Raw genomic sequence first — 21318 nt, 5'->3', positions numbered from 1 at the left:
TATATTATTTTATATTCATGTTGAAAATAATTAACCCTCAGGGCCCACTTTAATTTACTATCCTTTCGAGCCCTTTGGGCTGAAAATGTCCACCTCCAAAAAAAGGCTATAAAAACTTTACAGATTAATATTTTTTTCTACTTTTTTCTGCATAAACCTCTTAAACAACTTCTGCCCTGCTCAAAACTACCAAACATTCAAATATTTTGAGGATTTTAACCCTTTGAATGCCAGTTTGATTGCATGATGTCACTGATGTTTCATATGAAAAAAACACAAAAATTTAGTTATTTTTCATATAATATATTTTTTTTGGCTGGGGCATTGGTTTTTATCACAGTCTTGGATATGTCAAAGATTAAAAACAAAATTGATTTTGATGCATTTTTAGTTTTTGTGTAGTGTCAGATTTAAAATGTAATACCCTTTTGAGCCCTTTGGGCTGAAAATGTCCACTTCCAAAAAAATGCTATAAAAACTTTACAGATTAATATTTTTTTTCTACTTTTTTCTGCATAAACCTCTTAAACAACTTCTGCCCTGCTCAAAACTATTAAACATTCAAAGATTTTGAGGATTTTAACCCTTTAAATGCCAGTTTGATTGCACAATGTCACTGTTTTTCAAAGAAAAAACAAAAAAAATGAGTTATTTTCCATATAATAAATAATTTTTGGCTGGGGCATTGGTTTTTATCACAGCCTTGGGTAGGTCAAAGATTAAGAACAAAATTGATTTTGATGCATTTTTAGTTTTTGTGTAGTGTCAGATTTAAAATGTAATACCCTTTTATGGCAGACATGTCCACTTCCAAAAACACTATAAAACTATTACTGATATATATTTTGTGATAAAAAATAAATGCCCCAGCCAAAAATTATTTATTATATGGAAAATAACTCAATTTTTGTGTTTTTTATTTGAAAAACAGTGACATCATGGAATCAACCTGGCATTTAAAGGATTAAAATCCTGAAAATAATTGAATATTTGATAGTTTTTATCAGGACTGAAGTTGATCAAAAGATTTAACCCCAAAAAGTTGGGAAAACATATATTTCAGTAATATTTTTAAAGCGTTATTTAGAAGTGGACATGTCTGCTATCAAGTGGCCAAAAAGGGGTTTTTACATTTTAAATCTGACACTACACAAAAACTAAAAATGCATCAAAATCAATTTTGCTCTTAATCTTTGACCTATGATGGCTGTGATAAAAACCAATGCCCCAGCCAAAAATTATCTTTTTTTTTTTTTTTAATTATTTTTCTTTTTGTATTTTTTCTTTGAAAAACAGTGACATTGTGCAATCAGATTTAGACATTTTCAGCCCGAAAGGGTAGTAAGCTTGTACACAGTGTATTATAGATCCATTAGAAAAAATTCAATTAGAATTTCAAAATATATCAAGAAAGAAATCCTTCTTCCAAAAATCATGTCATTTGCAGTATCACAGCCAAAATTATTGCCAAAAATAAAGTGAAAAATTTCTGAAATGGCTGAAAATGTCCTTAGTGGGCCCTGAGGGTTAAATAAGAAAAAAATGAAAAGCAACAGTTGGACCTTCGTGGCTCCCTGATGTGCATGTGTGTGTGAGAGAGCAAAAACCTGTCTGACTGCACAATTAATTCCTGTGCCAGTGTCCGAAATAAACGGCTGGATGCCAAATGAGATGGTTGTCTTCGTCTCATCTCGTCGTAAATTACATAACGGCAGATAGATTACCAAGCCGCTACATCAGCACGGCATCACAATGCAGGTGCACCGGCAGGTTGGAGAAGTGTGTTCTCACCCGCTGTTAACCGACTTTATGTCAGCGCTCAGCATGGGTTCCCTGCACCGCGTGTCAGCCAACAACCGTGAGCAATACGCTATGTCGGGAACGCAACCGGAGGAAACCGGAACCTTTCACTCTTTTCCTCATGCAGGAACACTGGCAGGTTGGAGAACAGGGACACAGCGGCCAGGACCAGGACAACTTCATTACTGTCAGCCGACTTTCGTCTGCAAACAGAAACAAACAGAAAAGGAACAATTTGGAGCAATTTGTCACTTTGTTACCAATAAGTGGATACAGTGCTGCTCCCCATACACTATCATTCAGATTTTACAAGATTGTCACACACACACTGCACCGTGACTCAGGTGGAGATCAGTGCTTGCATGCCGACACAGGTGCTTACCCTGACAAGCAGGGGGGGTCATTCCCCGTTCAAATGAGAAATGTAACTGAGTAGAGTCTCGAGACCATAAAGAACATATCAATGCATATGTTGTAATAATTAAAAGCTTAAAGCCTCTTGATTAATGATAAAAATCATGATACAAACACTGCCAAAATAGATTAATGAATAATTAATATGTACTATTAAGAAATGTACACACAACCGTAAATCCTGACCTCAGTGATCATGACAAGCTGACAGACGAAACGTGAGACAGAAGAGGAGGAGGAAAGATTCCCGCCGACCTGCCCTGCGCATGACTGAGACACATATCTATGAAGGAAGTCATCACCACCTCCATAGCAACAAACTAGAGGGAAAAGATGAGACAGAATCAGCACATTTCCAAATGTGAACATGTTAAGAAAGAGTTCATCAAGAGTGCATCTTACTTGTGTGTCCAGACCCAAGAGAAGGAGCATGACAAAGAAACAGATGGACCACAGTTGGGGAAGAGGCATCAGGGCTACAGCCTGAGGGTACGCAATGAAGGCCAAGCCTGGACCTGGAACACAACAATGCTGGACTCGTCACTCTCTACTGCCTTTCTTGTTTCACTAATATAGCATCAATCATTTTGTATCGTATGAGTAATATAGATTCCAGAAATCTGTAAATAACAAAGGGATTGAAGATCCAGCAGGAAGAGGAGAAACACTGAAATACAACACAATACTGAAAATGTATGTATGGTTGTATCTGAAAACTAAAAAGGACAAAGGGAGAGTTTAGTTTGTTGATCATTTACAGGTTTTCTTTCTGTCTTTGTGGAACATAGAAACAGGGACTATGTGAAAAATTTAAAAAGCAGGCCACGTGCACTCAAGTCAAAAGAGCAAAACCCAACATGGACTGAACCAGAAAATGTACTATGGTAACAACATTGAGCATAGGCCTGCATAGATAAAAATGAACATCTTACTTAAAGAGATTTATTAATGAATTTGAGCACTGAATGACTACTAAAGAGTAGACTGAGTGTCTGCTAATGATGTACACACACTGGCTTGGGGCTGAGAAACTCGTAATGTGTTTGTTTTGTGTTTGTCCTCAAGATGGCAGCATTGATTTTGTCCATGTGGAGGAGAGGTGGAGGAAGTGCTCAGGACCTTTACTTGATTACCAGTACAATAATGTGAAAAAGTACAGAATTATTATCACTTAAATGTACTTATAAAAGGTAAAAGTACTCAGTAAAATGTTCACTGCGATTGACACATTTTACTCTACAGAATTAGATTGTTAATACTGATTCAGCACTATGTAAACACTGCATTCAACAGTTTTAGTTGTAAGTACTTCATATACAGTTAGCTGGTTTAGTCCTGTGGTTCCCAACCTATGGGCCAAGGCCCTCCAAAGGTTCACAAGATAAATCTGAAGGGTTGTGGGAGCGTTATTCGGAATTCTGACAAACCAATCTGTTTTCAGTTTTTGAAAATTTCTCTAATATAATATTTTTTTGCTGTTCTTAAAAAGAGAACATGTGAGAAGTTCAATGGGGAAATGTTTCTTTGGTAGAACTGATGACAACTCTGAAACATGATGAAGACATTACCTTTTTTTAGATGTAAAAGTTAAATCAGTTGGCGAAAATGTACCATTGGTCCATGTGGATTCATCCGCCAGGGATGGGGGATCCAGTACCTGGTGGACTGGGAAGGTTATGGTCATGAGAAGAGCTCATGGGCTCCTGCCTGTAACATCCTAGATCCCCAGCTCATCTTGGACTTCCACCAGCAGTACCCAGATCAGCCTACGATGACTGCTGGACAAGCTCAGTTGAGAACCCACTCTGTGCCTCTGTCTGCTCCGCCAGATGAAAAGGGGTCCTCCTCTTATTTGGAGGGGACATCCTCCGACAACAAGGGATCCATCCTCCAGGCCCCCTCCTCCCACCCTGCTGATGGACGGTTCCATCTCCGAGGAGTTCTGACTTTCCCATTGCCAACCCTCCCTGTGTCTGACTCATCTTCTCTGTTGAAACCCTGGTAATAAAAAAAAGTCACATCACAAAGTAACATTTAGAGGGGCAAGAAGACAAGGTTGCGTCTTTCTGAATATCTCTGGCAGCGTGAATTACCTGACTCAGCAACTTCTGCAATAGGTACACCCTGCTCGTTAGCCATGAATCCCAGCACAGAGAAGACTGCAAACCCAGCTACCACACTGGTAGCACTGTTCAGCAAACACAGCCACAGACAGTCCCTGTAAAACACAGAAACAAGTGCCATTTAAGTATGAATTCAAAGGGTGGTTGATCATTTTCATCATTTGATATATTATTTTTTTAACTTTTGTCCTCTGGTGCATAAATCGTCATAAATGTTGATGTCACAGCTCAGTCACACTTTGAGCAATACTTCACATGTAGCAATTGTTGTAGGTGTTGTAGCTGCCGAGCACAGTTAAGGAGCCTACACCCACACTATATGAGAAGAAGATCTGAGCTCCAGCCTCCATCCAAACCTGTTCCAATAGAGCAACAGTGAGTAAATGTGTCCACCTAAACTCTACATTGTTACATTTTGAAGCTCCTACCTGAGGGTCTGTGAGTCTTGAGGGTTCAGGCAGAAGGTAAAACATTACTCCTTCTAGAGCCCCAGGAAGGGTGAGTCCACGGATCAAAAGAATGATCAACATCACATAGGGGAAGGTAGCAGTGAAATACACCACCTGGAAAAAAGGCAACGATTTAAACATTTAGAAATAGAGTATATATACTTTTACCACAATATCTGGGCTTATATGCATACCTTTCCTGTAGATCTGACCCCTTTCCAGATACAAAAGTAGCAGATGGTCCAAACTGAAATTACGCTCAACATCACCTTCCACCTGATGCTGCCCAGCTCCTCAATCCCCCCTGAGATAGCCAGCACTCGTCGCCATGGAAAAAAGAGATGGACAAAGATTGAGACTTTTAGGACTCATTTTGGAAGATTTTAAATAAAACCTAGAGGTTTTGTTTCTTCATCTGCATGGACATACTCCAGGAACTGTGTAGCCGCAGAGGTTGTGTTCGTCTGGTTGGTCCATTCATGGGTTGTGTTTCGCGATGAAAAGTCGACACAGTCATCTAAAAAGATTGTGAGGAAAACTTGATAGAGCTTTTGCCCCGTGACTTTACATATTAGAGGGTAAAAGTCAGGATATATTAGCCTCTGTTGCTTTAATCTTGATCACAGGTCCCCTAAATTTATGGAAGAGCAAACTAAATCACTTTTAATTGAAATAAAAGTGACATAAGTGTTAATATCTGCTGTCATAGCATAAGTATATCTTAGTCAAGTCAGCTATGATACATGTGGCAGCAACCATTTGACCTGTGTTCCAGTAGTTGTTGCAGCTGGCCCAGGGGAGCTGTGAGCTGAAGGAGAACACCAGGTAGAGTTAGCCTCATAGCCTAAATGCCTATGTCATATTTTGGCCAGTTATGCATGGTGTATCAGCAGTTTTAGGAGAGTAGAGCTAGGAAGATATCTCAGCTTGGCCAATATATATGACTTAAGCAATTACGCTATGAGGCTAACGATTTGGTACATTCGGTTCTAGACAAACATAATGAAAAACCTGACCTCCTTCTGTAGTCCAATCCCTGAACAGGGTTACAACAACATGACCAAATGTACTAAACTCAACTAAAACAAAACTGCACATTCACTCTGAGAGACAATTATTTTCTTAAAAAAAAAAAAAAGTGAACATTCATTTAAACAGCAAATTGAAACTAAATATGAAATAAAACTACACTAGGAAAGAATAAACAGGCTTCTTTATAGCAAGTGAAGGAGAATGTGTGTGAAGTTTTCTGTATGGATCTTCACAAGATTTTAGTTTGTTGCTAATCATTTTTTATAAACGTCACTAATCATTTCTCATAAATTCAATTTCAAAAGGTATTGTGGAAACATTTTTCTTTTGCTGTAAGGAAATTTTCCTATCTGTTTTCTTTATATGTTTGTAATAAAAAATAAAATGAGGCTCAAGTACAGTTGATTTTAAAAGAACACTCCAGTTAAGAGGCATTGTGCTTCTATAACATTGTCACACTAACAGTACATGACTTTAAAAAAAGGATTCAGTTTAATGCAATCTGATTCAATTAATGCCTGACACATTCCCTCTTAGTGTCAATCTCGCAATTAAACCCCTGGCACACTATGCGTAACCAAATCTCCTCTTTACATGCGTGCCTGCTTTATGATGAAAAAATGCAGTTTGAGGCAAAAACCTTTTTTTTTTCTTATGCCTACTGCATTTAAATATTTCTGCATACTGGGGTCACCAAACAGCATATGCATTTCATAAATTGGAAAGCTGAAACTCAATTGATCAAGTCATTTTTCTTAGAAATTTATGTCCAGAACAACTTGTCACACGGTGCTGAGCTAACTTCCTCCAGCAGGTGATGCCCCCCTCCTGGGTGTACTGGCCCATAGTCTTCTCCAGCAGGAACAAGGGAATGCCACAGCTCACCACAAATACCAGGTATGGCACCAGGAATGCACCTGAATTTACAAAGTATACAGCAATACTTACCTGACAAAAGATTTCGGATGAGAAGTAGTAAGCATCATATTTGCTTACCCCCTCCATTTTTGTAGCAAAGGTAAGGAAACCTCCACACGTTGCCCAGGCCGACAATATTTCCTGCTACAGCCAGGAGAAACTCCACCTTACTGCCCCAGTATCCTCTCTCCTCCACCTCCACTTTCTTGGGTTTCGTTGCATATTTTTTATTCAACATTCCCAAAAACTCAATCCGAACCTTGTTGTCCTCTAAACCTACATGTTCAATTTCCAGGTCTTCTCAGCCTTTTGTATGCACCACTAATGTATGTAATGAGCAACTGCCTGAGCAGTTAATCAGTTCTCAGTGGAAATGTGAATTATCTCCAGGCTGAATATGCAATCTTTAAAAAAAAGTTATAAAAGTCCACTGAATGAAACAAATACAAATATTTTATATGAGTCAAATACATTTATTAAATTGTGGTTCAAATATTCTTTGTGTCATTAATAAGGCAAGTCGAGTTGTCTTTGACCTTTTAATTGTAGACATAAGAGAAGCAAAGTTAGTCATGTCACTATCAGTAATCACCCCGCTCAGTATGTCATCATGGTTGTTGACACTTAAATAAACTTGACAAAGATTTCAGGATAATTTATTGGATCACATTAACTGCAGCTGTTCCCCTTCGATGTGCTGCAGCTCAGTTTCTATCTTCTTTGGGGTCAGTGAGTAGTCAAGGTCAGGCTGGCACAGTTGATAGAAACGCTAAGAAAGTCAGAGAAATACAAAAAGATTGTAAAACATGACCTCTGTTGCAATGTTTTAAGGTGGTTGTGTATGTGTTTATTGCATTGTTGCAGTGGTGAACTACATCCATGCAATAATCAATATCACATAATCCTGCATGGTTGCTTTGGCAGCTGGACCCTTCATGTTAGTGCAAACTAATGAGATGTAGCCTGTAAATTACACTATACTTTGATGATTAAACTTCAATCTTTCACTTTTTAAAAACCCTCACACCACATCTTCCTCATAGAAAACAAATAATAATCCTAAAAACTGCAACTCATCTCTAAGATGGGATGTGAGATGTGAGTTGTCTCATTGTAATTATAATGAAATATAAACCACGCCACTCCTTAAGTTAATTATCACAACATCAGAGTTGTCCCACCTGACTGAGGCTCCCAGTCCCAGTTCCCAGTTTATACAGCGCCCAAGCTGGGACAAGCAAGATGGAGGAGAGGGCCAGAACCCAGCCCACCACGTACGCCCAGGATGGGTACACGTACCATCGATTAAAGGTCAGAGGCTGGTACTCAACTAAAGAACATATAAAAGTGCCCTGGGGGAACAATAAAAAGAGAGAGATTCAGAAGTTTTCTGGACATTTCAGTAAAGTTCCAAGACTGTGTGGTTGTTCTATACAGTGTGTAACACTGACTCACCAGTGAGACCAGCGGTGTGAGGTAAAGCCAGCAGATTTTGAAGAAGGGGCTGGCCTTCACACCTGTCATGTCCTTGATGATGCCATACAACCGCTCTGCACCTTTACAGGAGATGAGGGTGAATGATCAGTACATAATGGCCAGATCAAACCAGATGTTTATGAATGACTCGAAGTAATTTAAAGGGGAATTTCACTCATTTTTATACAAAGGATCACTAGTAGCTGTCCTTCCTGAATCTACCACCTCTATTTAGGTTCAATATTAAATTACTGGAGTGCCTCTTTAAAAACAGCATACCTACCAAATACCCATCCCAGCGCCAGGGTTTCAAACACACAGAGAAAGAGGATGCAGGCTCCGTTACAAGCGTAGTAGTCAAACATCTGGAACACATACATTCCTCCCTGGAAACAACAGCAAACACATTTATTGGATGGTTTCATTTGACTTTACCTTGTATATTAACCTCAGATGCATCAAAGCATGTTCCTGCCACTCTTTAACATCAAAGCAAAGTGGGAGACCAATTAATCAGTCTGCAAATTAATGCCATTTTAACCCATAAGAACCCATGGTGACACGTGTAACAAACACACGTTCTAGAATATCCCATATACAGCTTTATGCTTCACCTTAACTCATTAAGTCCCTTAGACTTAAAACCCATTTAACAATTCTTATCCGTTAATGGCCTGTTGTGCAAATTTGTGTTTCTGTAAGCAGAAAAGGAATCTAGTTTATTTATTTTAAAATAAGAAATATCATAAACATAAACTCCATTAACGCCCAATGTAACGTATATGTCAGATCTCAGATCTTTGACATTAAGGGGTAGTATATATATATTTTTTTTTTAAAACCTCAGGAATGTGTTCTATGTGGTCCACTTGGTCTGTGGTAATCCCCCATAATTTTCCTTCAAGGATAAATAGGTCTGGGTTCTTATGGGTTAAATAAATCAGCATTGATCATTCCCTGCACTCACAAGGCACAAAACTATTTCACTAAGCAACAGGGAAGGCCATTAACAAAATCCACAAACAATATATATTTGTTATTTATGTAGGATAACTAATTTTTGTTCTCTTTCAAAAAGAAGAACATGCTGCTATGTACTGATAAATGCATTCGTTAAATACACTAAAAGTGATATTTTATTCATATTTTTTTATTTTAAGTGTAGTTTCTTGATAATCTAGGGACATGTATTTAATTGATACATTTATGAGCATAGGCTATTAAAAAACAGGTATTGGCTGACCATCAATTATAACAATATATCAATGTATGTGTTGTAATAATTAAAAACTTAAAGCATCTTGCATAATGTTAAATCATGATTCACTGTAGCAATACACTGCCAAAATAGATAAATACATAATGAATCTATACGATTAATAAATGCACATATGACAGTAAATCCTGACCTCAGTGATCATGACAAGCTGACAGACGAAACATGTGAGACAGAAGAGGAGGAGGAAAGATTCCCGCCGACCTGCCCTGCGCATGACTGTGGGAAACATATCTATGAAGGAAGTCATCACCACCTCCATACCAACAAACTAGAGGGAAAAGATGAGACAGAATCAGCACATTTCCAAATGTGAACATGAGTGCAACTTACTTGTGTGTCCAGACCCAAGAGAAGGAGCATGACAAAGAAACAGATGGACCACAGTTGGGGAAGAGGCATCAGGGCTACAGCCTGAGGGTACGCAATGAACGCCAATCCTGGACCTGGAACACAACAATGCTGGACTCGTCACTGTCTACTGCCTTTCTTGTTTCACCAATATAGCATTGTATAGTAAGAGTAACTAGAAAATTTCTTCTGGGGAAATTCTGAAAGGGCCATGGGGGCTACTGCCGGTTAGATGCGATTCTTCAGAGATTTCAAACAATTAATACTAGTAATGTTATGATACTATATTATACACAAGGAGCACACCTACAACAAGCATTCCTTTTCAAGTATTTATTTATACAGCAACCTATGCCCTTTAACCTCAAAATGTGTGTGTGTGTGTGTGTGTGCGCTTATGCGCGCATATGTGTGTGTGAAACTAAAATCCCATAAAATGACGTGTATGTGTGTGTGTGTGTGTGTGTGTGTGTGTGAAGCATGTGTATCTGGAGGAGTGTGCGCGCATGTGTATCTGTGACTGTAATCACATCAAAGGATCAAAGGCTTCGGGGTCGACCAATCAGAGCAATCAACAGAATTAACTGCAGCTGTAGAATGTCACAGAACAGTGATAGCAGCCAGAGGTGGACAGACTGGAATTTCTGGCCTCGAACAAAAAGCATTTTTGGCAAAACCATAGTACCTTGATCCAACTTCACTTTGAGCGTCCTGAGTTCTTCCTGAACAGCCCTTATGTTTTTTGTGAAGAAAAATGAAGAAATAGCTTTGTAAGTGCAATATGAAAAACTGTTAAATATGCTTTTCTACAGAAATCTTCCTGCGGTTTTAATATGGGAGCCAATGGGGCTGTCGGTGCGTGTTGGTGGCGCATCTGTGCGTCCTACGCGCAAACTATAACTCTGACAGCTTTACCAGAGGATTGTGAGTGAGAAGACACATTTTCCTACGTTTCTATGTATAAATTATTTCCGTAGAGTGGAATTTGCAGCCTGGAGCGCAGTTTTCAAATTTATTTTTTGACAGTTTTTTCTCTCCCTCTACACTCTGAGCGATGACATCACACACTCTGACTTGAATATTCCATGCAATACACACCCATTATAATCTCAAAATTTCTCCAAAAATGATCATGGTCATTGAAGAGGGATTGATAAAAAACTATATGACCTATCGAAAAGTGGATTAATACACCAATACACAAGACTTGTGTCTACTGTTTAAAGTTTAAAGGGAGTCTCTAGGTGAAATCCTTTTGGAGAAGTAGACGTTTTAAAATATCTAATTATTGTTCTTTTTCGCTCATTTTTTTTCAGCTGTCCCATTCACTTCAATGCAAAATTTTGCTCAGTTTTTCGCGACTTACATCGCTTTAAGCTGCAACCATTGCATTTTGAGCCACTAATATAGGAAACACCTCTATGGGTCATATAGGAGCACGGAAAAAATTACTGTAGTGGAGTGCTGCATTTACACCCTTGAGTGCAGCTCCAGGCTTGACTCCTCCCCCTCAGCCAACCCCCTAATCAGGGCTAAATAAAAGGCAGCTGGAAGCCTGGCTCGACCTCTGCCTCATTCCCTCCTCGGTCAGTGGTGTGACTGCTGTTTGCCAACAGTCTGAACAGTGTGCTACAGAAGCCTGCCATTCCATTAGTCCCCAAGAGTAGAATTCCTGCTAGAGGTGGTGAGTAGGATGAGCTACAACATCCACAAGTGCAGCATGGTGAACTAAGAAACTATGTAACTTGTGTTTGTCTTTGTGTAGGTTCACCTGCTGCCGTTCTGCTTGTATATGCTTTTTGTTTTCATATTGATTTATTTCTGTTAACCAACTGGGTTGTGTGGGAAAGCAACTGGGCCAGATAACATCCCGGTAGAAGCCCTAAAGGCAGACGTTGGTACCACGGTGAGCCTGCTGCATCCACTCTTCAAAAGGATCTGGGAAGAAGAAGAGATACCATCAGGCTGGAAAGAGGGCCTTATTAGCAAGCTCCCAAAAAAAGGAGACCTGGGAAACTGCAACAACTATAGATGGATCACCCTACTTTCTGTGCCAGGCAAAGTGCTAAATAGAGTCATCCTGGACAGAATGAAGGATGCAGTAGACCACCAACTGAGGGACGAGCAAGCAGGATTTAGAAAGAATAGGTCCTGTGTCGACCAGATTGCCACTCTTTGCATTATCATAGAGCAGTCACTAGAGTGGAACTCCCCACTCTATGTCAATTTTGTCGACTACGAGAGGGCGTTCGACAGTGTACATAGAGAGACAGCATGGAAGTTATTGAGACAACATGGAGTGCCCACTAAGCTAGTGAACATCATTAAAAACAGCTATTCTAGAATCACCTGTAGAGTGATACATGATGGACAGCTCACAGAACAGTTCCAGATCAAGACTGGGGTCAGACAAGGTTGTCTTCTATCCCCATTCCTGTTTTTACTAGCCATTGACTGGATCATGAGAACAACAACAGAACAAAGGAAGAACGGAATCCGATGGACATTATGGACACAACTGGATGACTTAGATTTCGCAGATGACCTGGCACTACTGTCACATAGCTACCACCAGATGCAAGACAAGATCAATACACTCAAAGAGACTTCCTCACAAGTAGGACTTAACATTCATGAGGGTAAAACAAAAAACATAAGGATGGGGAGGGGCCAGACTAAGAGCGATTCAAAAGACCTCTATGAAGCGGACCATAAAAGATCAGCTCACCTCACCCGGCACGGGTAAACCGGGGACCCCTCCTAGGGCCAGAACCGGGAGGGGAGCACGTAGGCGAGCGTCTGGTGGCCGGGCTTTTGTCCATGGGGCCCGGCCGGGCTCAGCCCGAAGAAGCTACATGGATCCGCCGACCTGTGGGCCCACCCCCCGCAGAGTAGGGCATAGGGGTCGGGTGCAGTGGGAGTCGGGCAGCAGGCGAAGGCGGGTAGTGGGGATTCTCACAAGCCCCCGACTGAGTGCCGCTGTGTTGGAGTTCTCCCCGAGGAACGAGAGGGTCGCCTCCTTGCGGCTGCAAGTCGTGAGGAGTAGGTCTCTGACTGTTGTTTGTGCCTATTTGCCTTCTTGGAGTCTCTGGGTGGTGTCCTGGAAGGGGTACCACCTGGAGACTCTATAGTTCTTCTTGGAGACTTCAACGCTCACGTGGGCAACGATGATGGTACCTGGAGGGGGGTGATTGGGAGGAACGGCCTGCCCGATCTGAACCCGAGTGGTGTTTTGTTATTGGACTTCTGTCACGGATTGTCCGTAACAAACACCATGTTCGAACATAGAGTTGCTCATAAGTGTACCTGGCACCAGAGCACTCTAGGCCAAAGATCGATGATCGATTTCATTATCGTATCGTCAGATCTGCGGCTGCATGTTCTGGACACTCGGGTGAAGAGAGGAGAAGAGCTGTCAACTGATCACCACCTGGTGGTGAGTTGGATCAGGTGGCGGGGGAGGATGCTGGACAGACCTGGCAAACCCAAACGTGTAGTGAGGGTGAACTGGGAACGTCTAGCGGAGGCCCCTGTCTGCAGGGTGTTCAACTCACACCTCCGGAAGAATTTCTCCAACATCCCGGGTGAGGCTGGGGACATGGGCCATGTTCAAAGCCTCAATTGTTGATGCGGCTGGTAGGAGCTGTGGCCTGAAGGCTGTCGGTGCTTGTCGTGGCAGCAACCCAAGGACCCGATGGTGGACACCAGCGGTGAGGGAGGCCGTCAAGCTGAAGAAGCAGGCCTTTCGGTCTTGGCTGGCCGGGGGGTCTCTGGAATCAGCAGACAGGTACCGTTCGGCCAGAAGGGCTGCAGCTGCGGCAGTCGCTGAAGCAAAAACTCAGGTATGGGAGGAATTCGGGGAGGCCATGGAGGAGGACTTTCGGTCGGCCTCAAAGAGGAAGGGAAATCCAGAAATACTTGGAGCAGTGTTGCTAGTCATTACTGACTTTAAAGTTTGTTTCATTCGCAGAAGAAGAAAATCAAATCCAAAAAATCAGTAATACTATCAACTGAGTCTTTAATTCATTTGTTGCATGTGGTCATTGGTTTGCATTCATTCAGTCAATGGCATAGACAGGAAACTGACTTGCAATCAGTCAGTCATTAAATATGGATGGTGGGTCGGGGGTTGAAATTGTTGAAAAGTCCTGATTTAGTAACTGTTTGGGTAGACAAATCCTCCGAAGCTGTGCTCAGCGGGGGCGGAGACCTGCTGACCCGACCTGTGGACGTCGTCAGACGGTGGAAAGAACACTTTGAGGAACTCCTTAATCCAGCCAACAAGTCCTCTGGAGAGGAGGCAGAGTCTGAAGACTCAGGGGAAGACTCACCAGTATCCCTGGCAGAGGTCGCCGAGGTAGTCAAAAAGCTACCCGGCGGCAAGGCGCCAGGGTTGGATGAGATTCGCCCTGAGATGCTGAAGGCTCTGGACACTGTTGGGCTGTCATGGTTGACACGCCTCTTCAATGTGCGTGGAGGTCTGGGACAGTGCCCGTGGAATGGCAGACCGGGGTGGTGGTTCCCATTTTTAAAAAGGGGGACCGGAGGGTGTGTTCCAATTACCGTGGAATCACAATTCTCAGCCTCCCCGGAAAAGTCTACTCCAGGGTGCTGGAAAGGAGGCTCTGGCCGATTGTCAACCTCGGATTCAGGAGGAACAATGCGGCTTCCGTCCTGGCCGTGGAACAACGGACCATGCTCTTTACCCTTGCGAGACTTCTGGAGGGGTCATGGGAGTTTGCTCATCCAGTCTACATGTGTTTTGTGGACTTGGAGAAGGCCTACGACCGTGTCCCTCGGGGAGTCTTGTGGGGGGTACTGCGGGAATATGGGGTACCGGGCTCGTTGCTACGAGCTATCTGGTCCCTATATAACCAAAGTGAGAGCTGTGTCCGCATACTCGGCACAACGTCAAACACGTTCCCAGTGGGTGTTGGCCTCCGCCAGGGTTGCCCCTTGTCTCCGATTCTGTTTGTGGTTTTCATGGACAGGATCTCAAGGTGCAGTCGGGGGGAGGAAGGGATTCGGTTTGGTGACCTAAGAATTGCATTTCTGCTTTTTGCAGATGATGTGGTTCTTTTGGCTTCATCAAGCCGGGACCTCCAGCACTCGTTGGGGAGGTTTGCAGCCGAGTGCGAAGCGGTTGGGATGAGAGTTAGCACCTCCAAGTCTGAGGCCATGGTTCTCTGCCGGAAAACGGTGGACTGCCCCCTCTGGGTGGGGAGAGAGGTACTGCCTCAAGCAAAGGAGTTCATGTATCTCGGGGTCTTGTTCACGAGTGAGGGTAGAACGGAGCGTGAGATGGACAGGCGGTTTGGTGCGGTGCCAGCAGTGATGCGGGCGTTGTACCGGACCGTCGTGGTGAAGAAGGAGCTGAGCCGGAAGGCAAAGCTCTCGATTTACCGGTCCATCTATGTTCCAACCCTCACCTATGGTCATGAACTTTGGGTAGTGACCGAAAGAGCAAGTTCGCGGATACAAGCGGCTGAAATAAGTTTCCTCCGTAGGGTGGCTGGGCTCAGCCTTAGAGATAGGGTGAGGAGCTCAGACATCCGGAGGGAGCTCGGAGTAGAGCCGCTGCTCCTTCGTGTCGAAAGGAGTCAGCTGAGGTGGTTTGGGCATCTGGTAAGGATGCCTCCCGGGCGCCTCCCGTTAGAGGTGTTCCGGGCACGTCCACGTGGAACTCTAGAGAGATACGGGAAACGACTAAAATCAGAATCTTTAACTCTAATGTAAAATCCGTCCTGCTCTATGGGGCAGAGACATGGAGAATCAATAAGATCACAATAAATAAAGTGCAGACCCTCATAAACAAATGTCTCAGAAGAATCCTGAAAATCTACTGGCCGAACAAGATCAGCAACAACGATCTGTGGACAAGAACAAAACAACCCCCAGCAGCAGACGAAATTGGACGAAGAAGATGGAGATGGATCGGGCACACATTACGCAAACCAGTGCCAAACACCACCAGACAGGCTCTGACCTGGAACCCTCAAGGGAAGAGAAGCAGAGGACGTCCTAAAAACACCTGGCGCCGGGACCTACAGGCAGATACCAAGAGACTGGGAGGCACCTGGTCGCAGATAGAAAAGAACGCCAGTGACCGTGAACTCTGGAGGTCCCTTGTCGACGGCCTATACCCCAGTAGGGTGTAAGGCGTAATCATCATCATCAACTGGGTTGTGTTTGTTGTTGTTTAATTAATTTTGTTTCGTTTTTTTCTTTCAGCAAGTTGAGTGAAGGGAGGCTAGGCACTTATGGTGGGGTCCCTTCACAGTGTGTGTGTGCGCGCGTGTGTTAATAGGTTCACCAGGGACACGTGTGGATTTCCACCAGTTTGCTGTGAGTTGCTGTGCTGCACTAGAGGTGAGTATTCGTGGCACCCCTGGGCACTCCTTGTAGTACACTGCCTGCCTCAGTTGACCTCGGCTTGGCTCTTATTTTCATTTGTCATAATTTACTACTGGTAGTTTGTATATTTTAAGCACTAGTTCAGAGAATATATTAAAAAATCATTTTAACGCAAAATAATTTAATAAACAGACTTGTCATTTTGGTTTATGGTTTTAATATTGTGTGCATTGACTTCTTTTCTCCCTTCTTTGCCTGCCATTTTAAATAAAAACTCTTTCATTTTGAAACACGTCTCTGTCCTATTTGTAGCAGCAATGAACCTGTGAGTCCTTATAATAATCTTTGGCTTTCCATTGTATTCCCTGGGGTGCAATTCCCCAGGTGGCGTTGTCGCAACTATCTAACACTGTCCAAATTAACCCCGCTCCGCTACATAACCTATGTGGGTGAATGGGTTGGAGGACTTATAAGGAAAATATTTTATTTTAAGTTTATCTACTTAGTTACTTTTTATCAGGGTTGTGGACGAGTAAGCCTTGCTTGGGCATGTAGGAAGTATGCATCTCGTACTACTGTATAATAATGGTGATGTGGCCACAAAATGTCAAATATCACAATTTCAGCTGAAGGCTTCATTATTGAAACTGTAGTTGATTAAAAAAGGAATTAATGACATCATAAAGTAACATTTATAGGTGCAAGAAGACAAGTTTGCATCTTTCTGAATATCTCTGGCAGCTTATATTACCTGACTCAGCAACTTCTGCAATAGGAACACCCTGCTCGTTAGCCATGAATCCCAGCACAGAGAAGACTGCAAACCCAGCTACCACACTGGTAGCACTGTTCAGCAAACACAGCCACAGACAGTCCCTGTAACAAACGAGTGTGTTCTGTATGAATTCATAGGGTGTAGTTGATAATTTTGAATCTGTTTTTTAAAATGTTTGTCCTCTGGTGCATTTGTCATGTCAGAAATGTCACACTTTGACCAATACTTCACTTGTAGCAATTGTTGTTGTAGGTGTTGTAGCTGCCGAGCACAGCTAAGGTGCCTACACCCACACTATATGAGAAGAAGATCTGAGCTCCAGCCTCCATCCAAACCTGTTCCAATAGAGCAACAGTGAGTAAATGTGTCCACCTAAACTCTGCATTGTTACATTTTGAAGCTCCTACCTGAGGGTCTGTGAGTCTTGAGGGTTCAGGCAGAAGGTAAAACATTACTCCTTCTAGAGCCCCAGGAAGGGTGAGTCCACGGATCAAAAGAATGATCAACATCACATAGGGGAAGGTAGCAGTGAAATACACCACCTGGAAAAAAGGCAACAATTTAAACATTTAGAAATATAGTATATATACTTTTACCACAGTATCTGGGCTTATATGCATACCTTTCCTGTAGATCTGACCCCTTTCCAGATACAAAAGTAGCAGATGATCCAAACTGAAATTACACACAACATCACCTCCCACCTGATGCTGCCCAGCTCCTCAATCCCCCCTGAGATAGCCAGCACTCGTCGCCTTGGAAAAAAGAGATCGACTAAGATTGAGACTTTGAGGACTCATTTTGGAAGATTTTAAATAAAACCTAGAGGTTTTGTTTCTTCATCTGCATGGACATACTCCCAGAACTGTGTAGCCGCAGAGGTTGTGTTCGTCTGGTTGGTCCATTCATGGGTTGTGTTTCGCGATGAAAAGTCGACACAGTCATCTGAAAAGATTGTGAGGAAAACTTGATAGAGCTTTTGCTCGAGACTTTACCCTCTTTACATTAGAGGGTAAAAGTCAGGATATATTAGCCTCTGTTGCTTTAATCTTGACCACAGGTCCCCTAAATTTATGGAAGAGCAAACTAAATCACTTTTAATTGAAATGAAAGTGACAGAAGTGTTGATATCTGCTGTCATAGCATAAGTATATCTTAGTCAAGTCAGCTATGATACATGTGGCAGCAACCGTTTGACCTGTGTTCCAGTAGTTGTTGCAGCTGGCCCAGGGGAGCTGTGAGCTGAAGGAGAACACCAGGTAGAGCAAAGCCCAGGCCAGAATAAGGCTGTAGGTCATACCGCTGTAGAGGAGGATCAGCTGCCCTGCAAAGCCGATACCTGCAAGACCACATTTGGTACTTTCTGTTATAGACAAACTTTATGAAAAACCTGACCTCCTTCTGTTATCCATTTCCTAAACAGGGTTACAACGACATGACCAAATGCACTACTAAAACAAACTGCTGATTCACTCTGAGACAATTGTTTTCTTTTTTTTATTAAAATATAAACAAGAACATGTATTTAAAAAGCAAATTGAAACTAAATATGAAATAAAACTACACAAGGAAAGAAAAAACTGTCTTTTTTATAACAACTGGAGGAGAAGGTACTTTGAGGTGATTAGTATGAAACTTTACAAGATTTGAGAAGCTAATATTTTTTTACACACATAACTAATCAATTCTTATAAATTCAATCTTCAAACACTATTGTGGAAACATTTTTCTATGTTGTAAAGAAATGTTCCTATCTGTTATCTTTATATGTTTGAAGTTGTGCATTTGGGGTTTGACAGAGGTAGAAAAACAAGTGAAGAAGTGATTATTTACAGTTTTTTTCAATCGCTAACAAGCGCTTACCCATACTTCAGATACTTTTTCTAAACTCTTAACACAGACTCACACCTACATAACACAGTTGACCAAATGGATAATTTTCTTCTCAAAAACACATTTTTTAAATATATATTAACTCTTCATTTCAAAATAGAACACATCTTTCTTTGCACGCACTAACTTTACCAAAACACTGGAAATCTGACTCAAAATTAAAATTAAAATTAAATCTGTCAAAGACTTGTTTTCACTTCACAAGGTACATGCAGTCAATCAAAGTACACCAGGTTTCAAAATACTGGCTGTTGTTGACATTACAAAAAGTGCATGGACTTTTATGTTTCAGTTTTACAGGTATTTGCATGCAAAACATGCAATCCACCGTTTTTACACTAAATTTCTTGGTTGGGAACTGTATGTCCACATGTAATGTTCACATTCAAAAGCATTCCAGTAGAAAGCAAATCAGTTTGTTTTTTCCTTTACTGTTTACAGTTTTTCGCAATTGCTTAAACAATAATTAGGTACAAAGACACTATTTTCCAGAGGTACATGGATGAGGGAGATGTTGGGTAGCACCAAGTGTTATGAGGATACTGTGTTGTATTTATTTTGATCTTTTTACACAGGTTGTCATTTTGTGTTGTTGTTCTTTTCCTTGTGTTGTTGTTCTTTTCCTTGTGTTGTTGTTTCTTCTCCTTTCATATGTATGTGTGCTTGTGTTTGGGTATGTATCCAAATGTGGGCGCGTGTATGTATGTATGTATAATTTCGCTGTATAGGTAAATTATATTTATGTTTTTGTAATACAAGACATGTTTAGACAAGGATGTTAACTTGTCATATTTAAGGAGAAGGGGTGGGAGTTTATAAGTTTTACTTCTACTCACTCCTTTTTGAATATGTATTCTGTGATGTTAAATGTTTTGTCTGACTCTTTTTTTATTTATTATTATTTGTTTTCATATTCGAAATAAACTTAAATCAAATAATTCCTGTTGTGTGAATCAATTGCTCGGTTATCGAAACTCATTCCCCGAATCAAACATCCTTTTGACAAAACCATAAACTATCTTCATCTAGTAAAACACTATTTGCAGATCTCAGTCATTCCTTTTGCAAAACTCTAAACACAATTCTCCTGCAGTAAGAATTCTGAGAAAAGGACAGGAGGATTCGAAAAATGTGTTTTAGCAATTGAGAAAAACTGTATTACAGGAGGTACATTAGAAATACTGTTTACAATATGATAGAACAGAAAAAGTTTTACAGTATTGCTTACAGCAGCGGTTCCCAAACTTTTTTAGCCGTGCAGCCCTTCTATGTCCCAACCGGGTTGACGCACCCCCAATCAAAAAATTTCAAAAAAACAAAATGCAATACGATTTTTTATAGCCAAATTAAAGGTGGAGGATGATGACAGGCTCAGGATCAGAGGCAGAAAGCAGATCAGTTGAGAAAATGTTATAATATTTTGAGCTGCGTTGAACAAAAATTGCAGCAAATTTAAATGAGCGTGGAGTGAACACAACCCCGTCATCATAACACAGGCTGGAAAAATGATACAAGTACAAGAAGATAACTTCACACATATACATATACACATCATACATGCCTGCTTTATGATCATACAATGTAGTTTAAGGCAAAACCACATAGTTTTTTTCTCATGTCTACTGCATTTGTATAATTCAGCACACTGCATGTGAATTACATAAATTGGAAAGCTGAGACTCCATTGATTAAAGTAATGACACACGGTGCTGAGCTGAATTTCAAATTAATCTTCAGATCCCCCACGTTCAGATAATGTACCCCCTTTTATGTGACATTTATTGACCTGCTATCTCCTCCTAATACTCCACAACCCACAAATCTCTATAAAAGGGAGCCGAATGATAAGGACTTTTAAACTGCCTTAACTTCAGAAAGAATACATTCTCACAGCTGTAAAGTAGCAAATCAATCAACCAGTCAATCTACATAAAGTCCTGAGCAGCATACCTTCTGCCAGGGCGCATAACTTCCTCCAGCAGGTGATGCCCCCCTCCTGGGTGTACTGGCCCATAGTCGTCTCCAGCAGGAACAAGGGAATGCCACAGCTCACCACAAATACCAGGTATGGCACCAGGAATGCACCTGAATTTACAAAGTATACAGCAATACTTACCTGACAAAAGATTTTGGATAAGAAGTAGTAAGCATCATATTTGCTTACCCCCTCCATTTTTGTAGCAGAGGTAAGGAAACCTCCACACGTTGCCCAGGCCGACAACATTTCCTGCTACAGCCAGGAGAAACTCCACCTTACTGCCCCAGTGTCCTCTCTCCTCCATCTCCACTTTCTGGGGTTTCGTTGCATATTTTTTATTCAACATTTCCAAAAACTCAGTCCGAACCTAGTTGTCCTCTAAACCTACATGTTTAATTTCCAGGTCTTCTCAGAACTTTTGTATGCACCACTAATGTATGTAATGAGCAACTGCCTGAGCAGTTAATCAGTTCTCAGTG

At 41.5% G+C, this 21318-nt stretch overlaps 1 protein-coding gene and 1 pseudogene across 1 annotated transcript; both read right to left on the bottom strand.

The window, feature by feature from the left end:
• Positions 1-1870: 1870 nt before the first annotated feature.
• On the bottom strand, positions 1871-6974 carry LOC131970678 (sodium- and chloride-dependent GABA transporter 3-like; annotated as a pseudogene).
• Positions 6975-7400: 426 nt separating this feature from the next.
• Positions 7401-21185, bottom strand: LOC131970677 (sodium- and chloride-dependent GABA transporter 2-like). The gene is made up of 14 exons (XM_059332106.1): positions 21026-21185; positions 20812-20946; positions 18167-18307; positions 17826-17913; positions 17591-17723; positions 17376-17510; positions 17200-17303; positions 16945-17069; positions 9822-9934; positions 9622-9759; positions 8496-8598; positions 8192-8292; positions 7918-8088; positions 7401-7505 (listed from the first exon to the last, which is right to left on the bottom strand). The coding sequence occupies exons 1-14, from the start codon at positions 21183-21185 to the stop codon at positions 7401-7403; spliced, it is 1752 nt and encodes a 583-aa protein (XP_059188089.1).
• Positions 21186-21318: the final 133 nt, after the last annotated feature.

This window comes from Centropristis striata, chromosome 4 (genome assembly GCF_030273125.1).
Source record: "Centropristis striata isolate RG_2023a ecotype Rhode Island chromosome 4, C.striata_1.0, whole genome shotgun sequence".
Taxonomy (NCBI): Eukaryota; Metazoa; Chordata; class Actinopteri; order Perciformes; family Serranidae; genus Centropristis; species Centropristis striata.
Note: the sequence above shows the minus strand (reverse complement) of the source record. Positions and strands in the feature narration are given on the sequence as shown.

What these genes read in the sequence shown, in the direction of transcription:
- LOC131970677 (XM_059332106.1), bottom strand. Translation starts at nt 21,185, where the DNA reads ATGTTGAATAAAAAATATGCAACGAAACCCCAGAAAGTGGAGATGGAG. An exon ending in CAACAACTACTGGAACACAG is followed by an intron (nt 17,914 to 18,166) that starts GTCAAACGGTTG and finishes CAATCTTTTCAG; the next exon opens with ATGACTGTGTCGACTTTTCA. An exon ending in TGCAGAAGTTGCTGAGTCAG is followed by an intron (nt 9,935 to 16,944) that starts GTAATATAAGCT and finishes GTTGTGTTCCAG; the next exon opens with GTCCAGGATTGGCGTTCATT.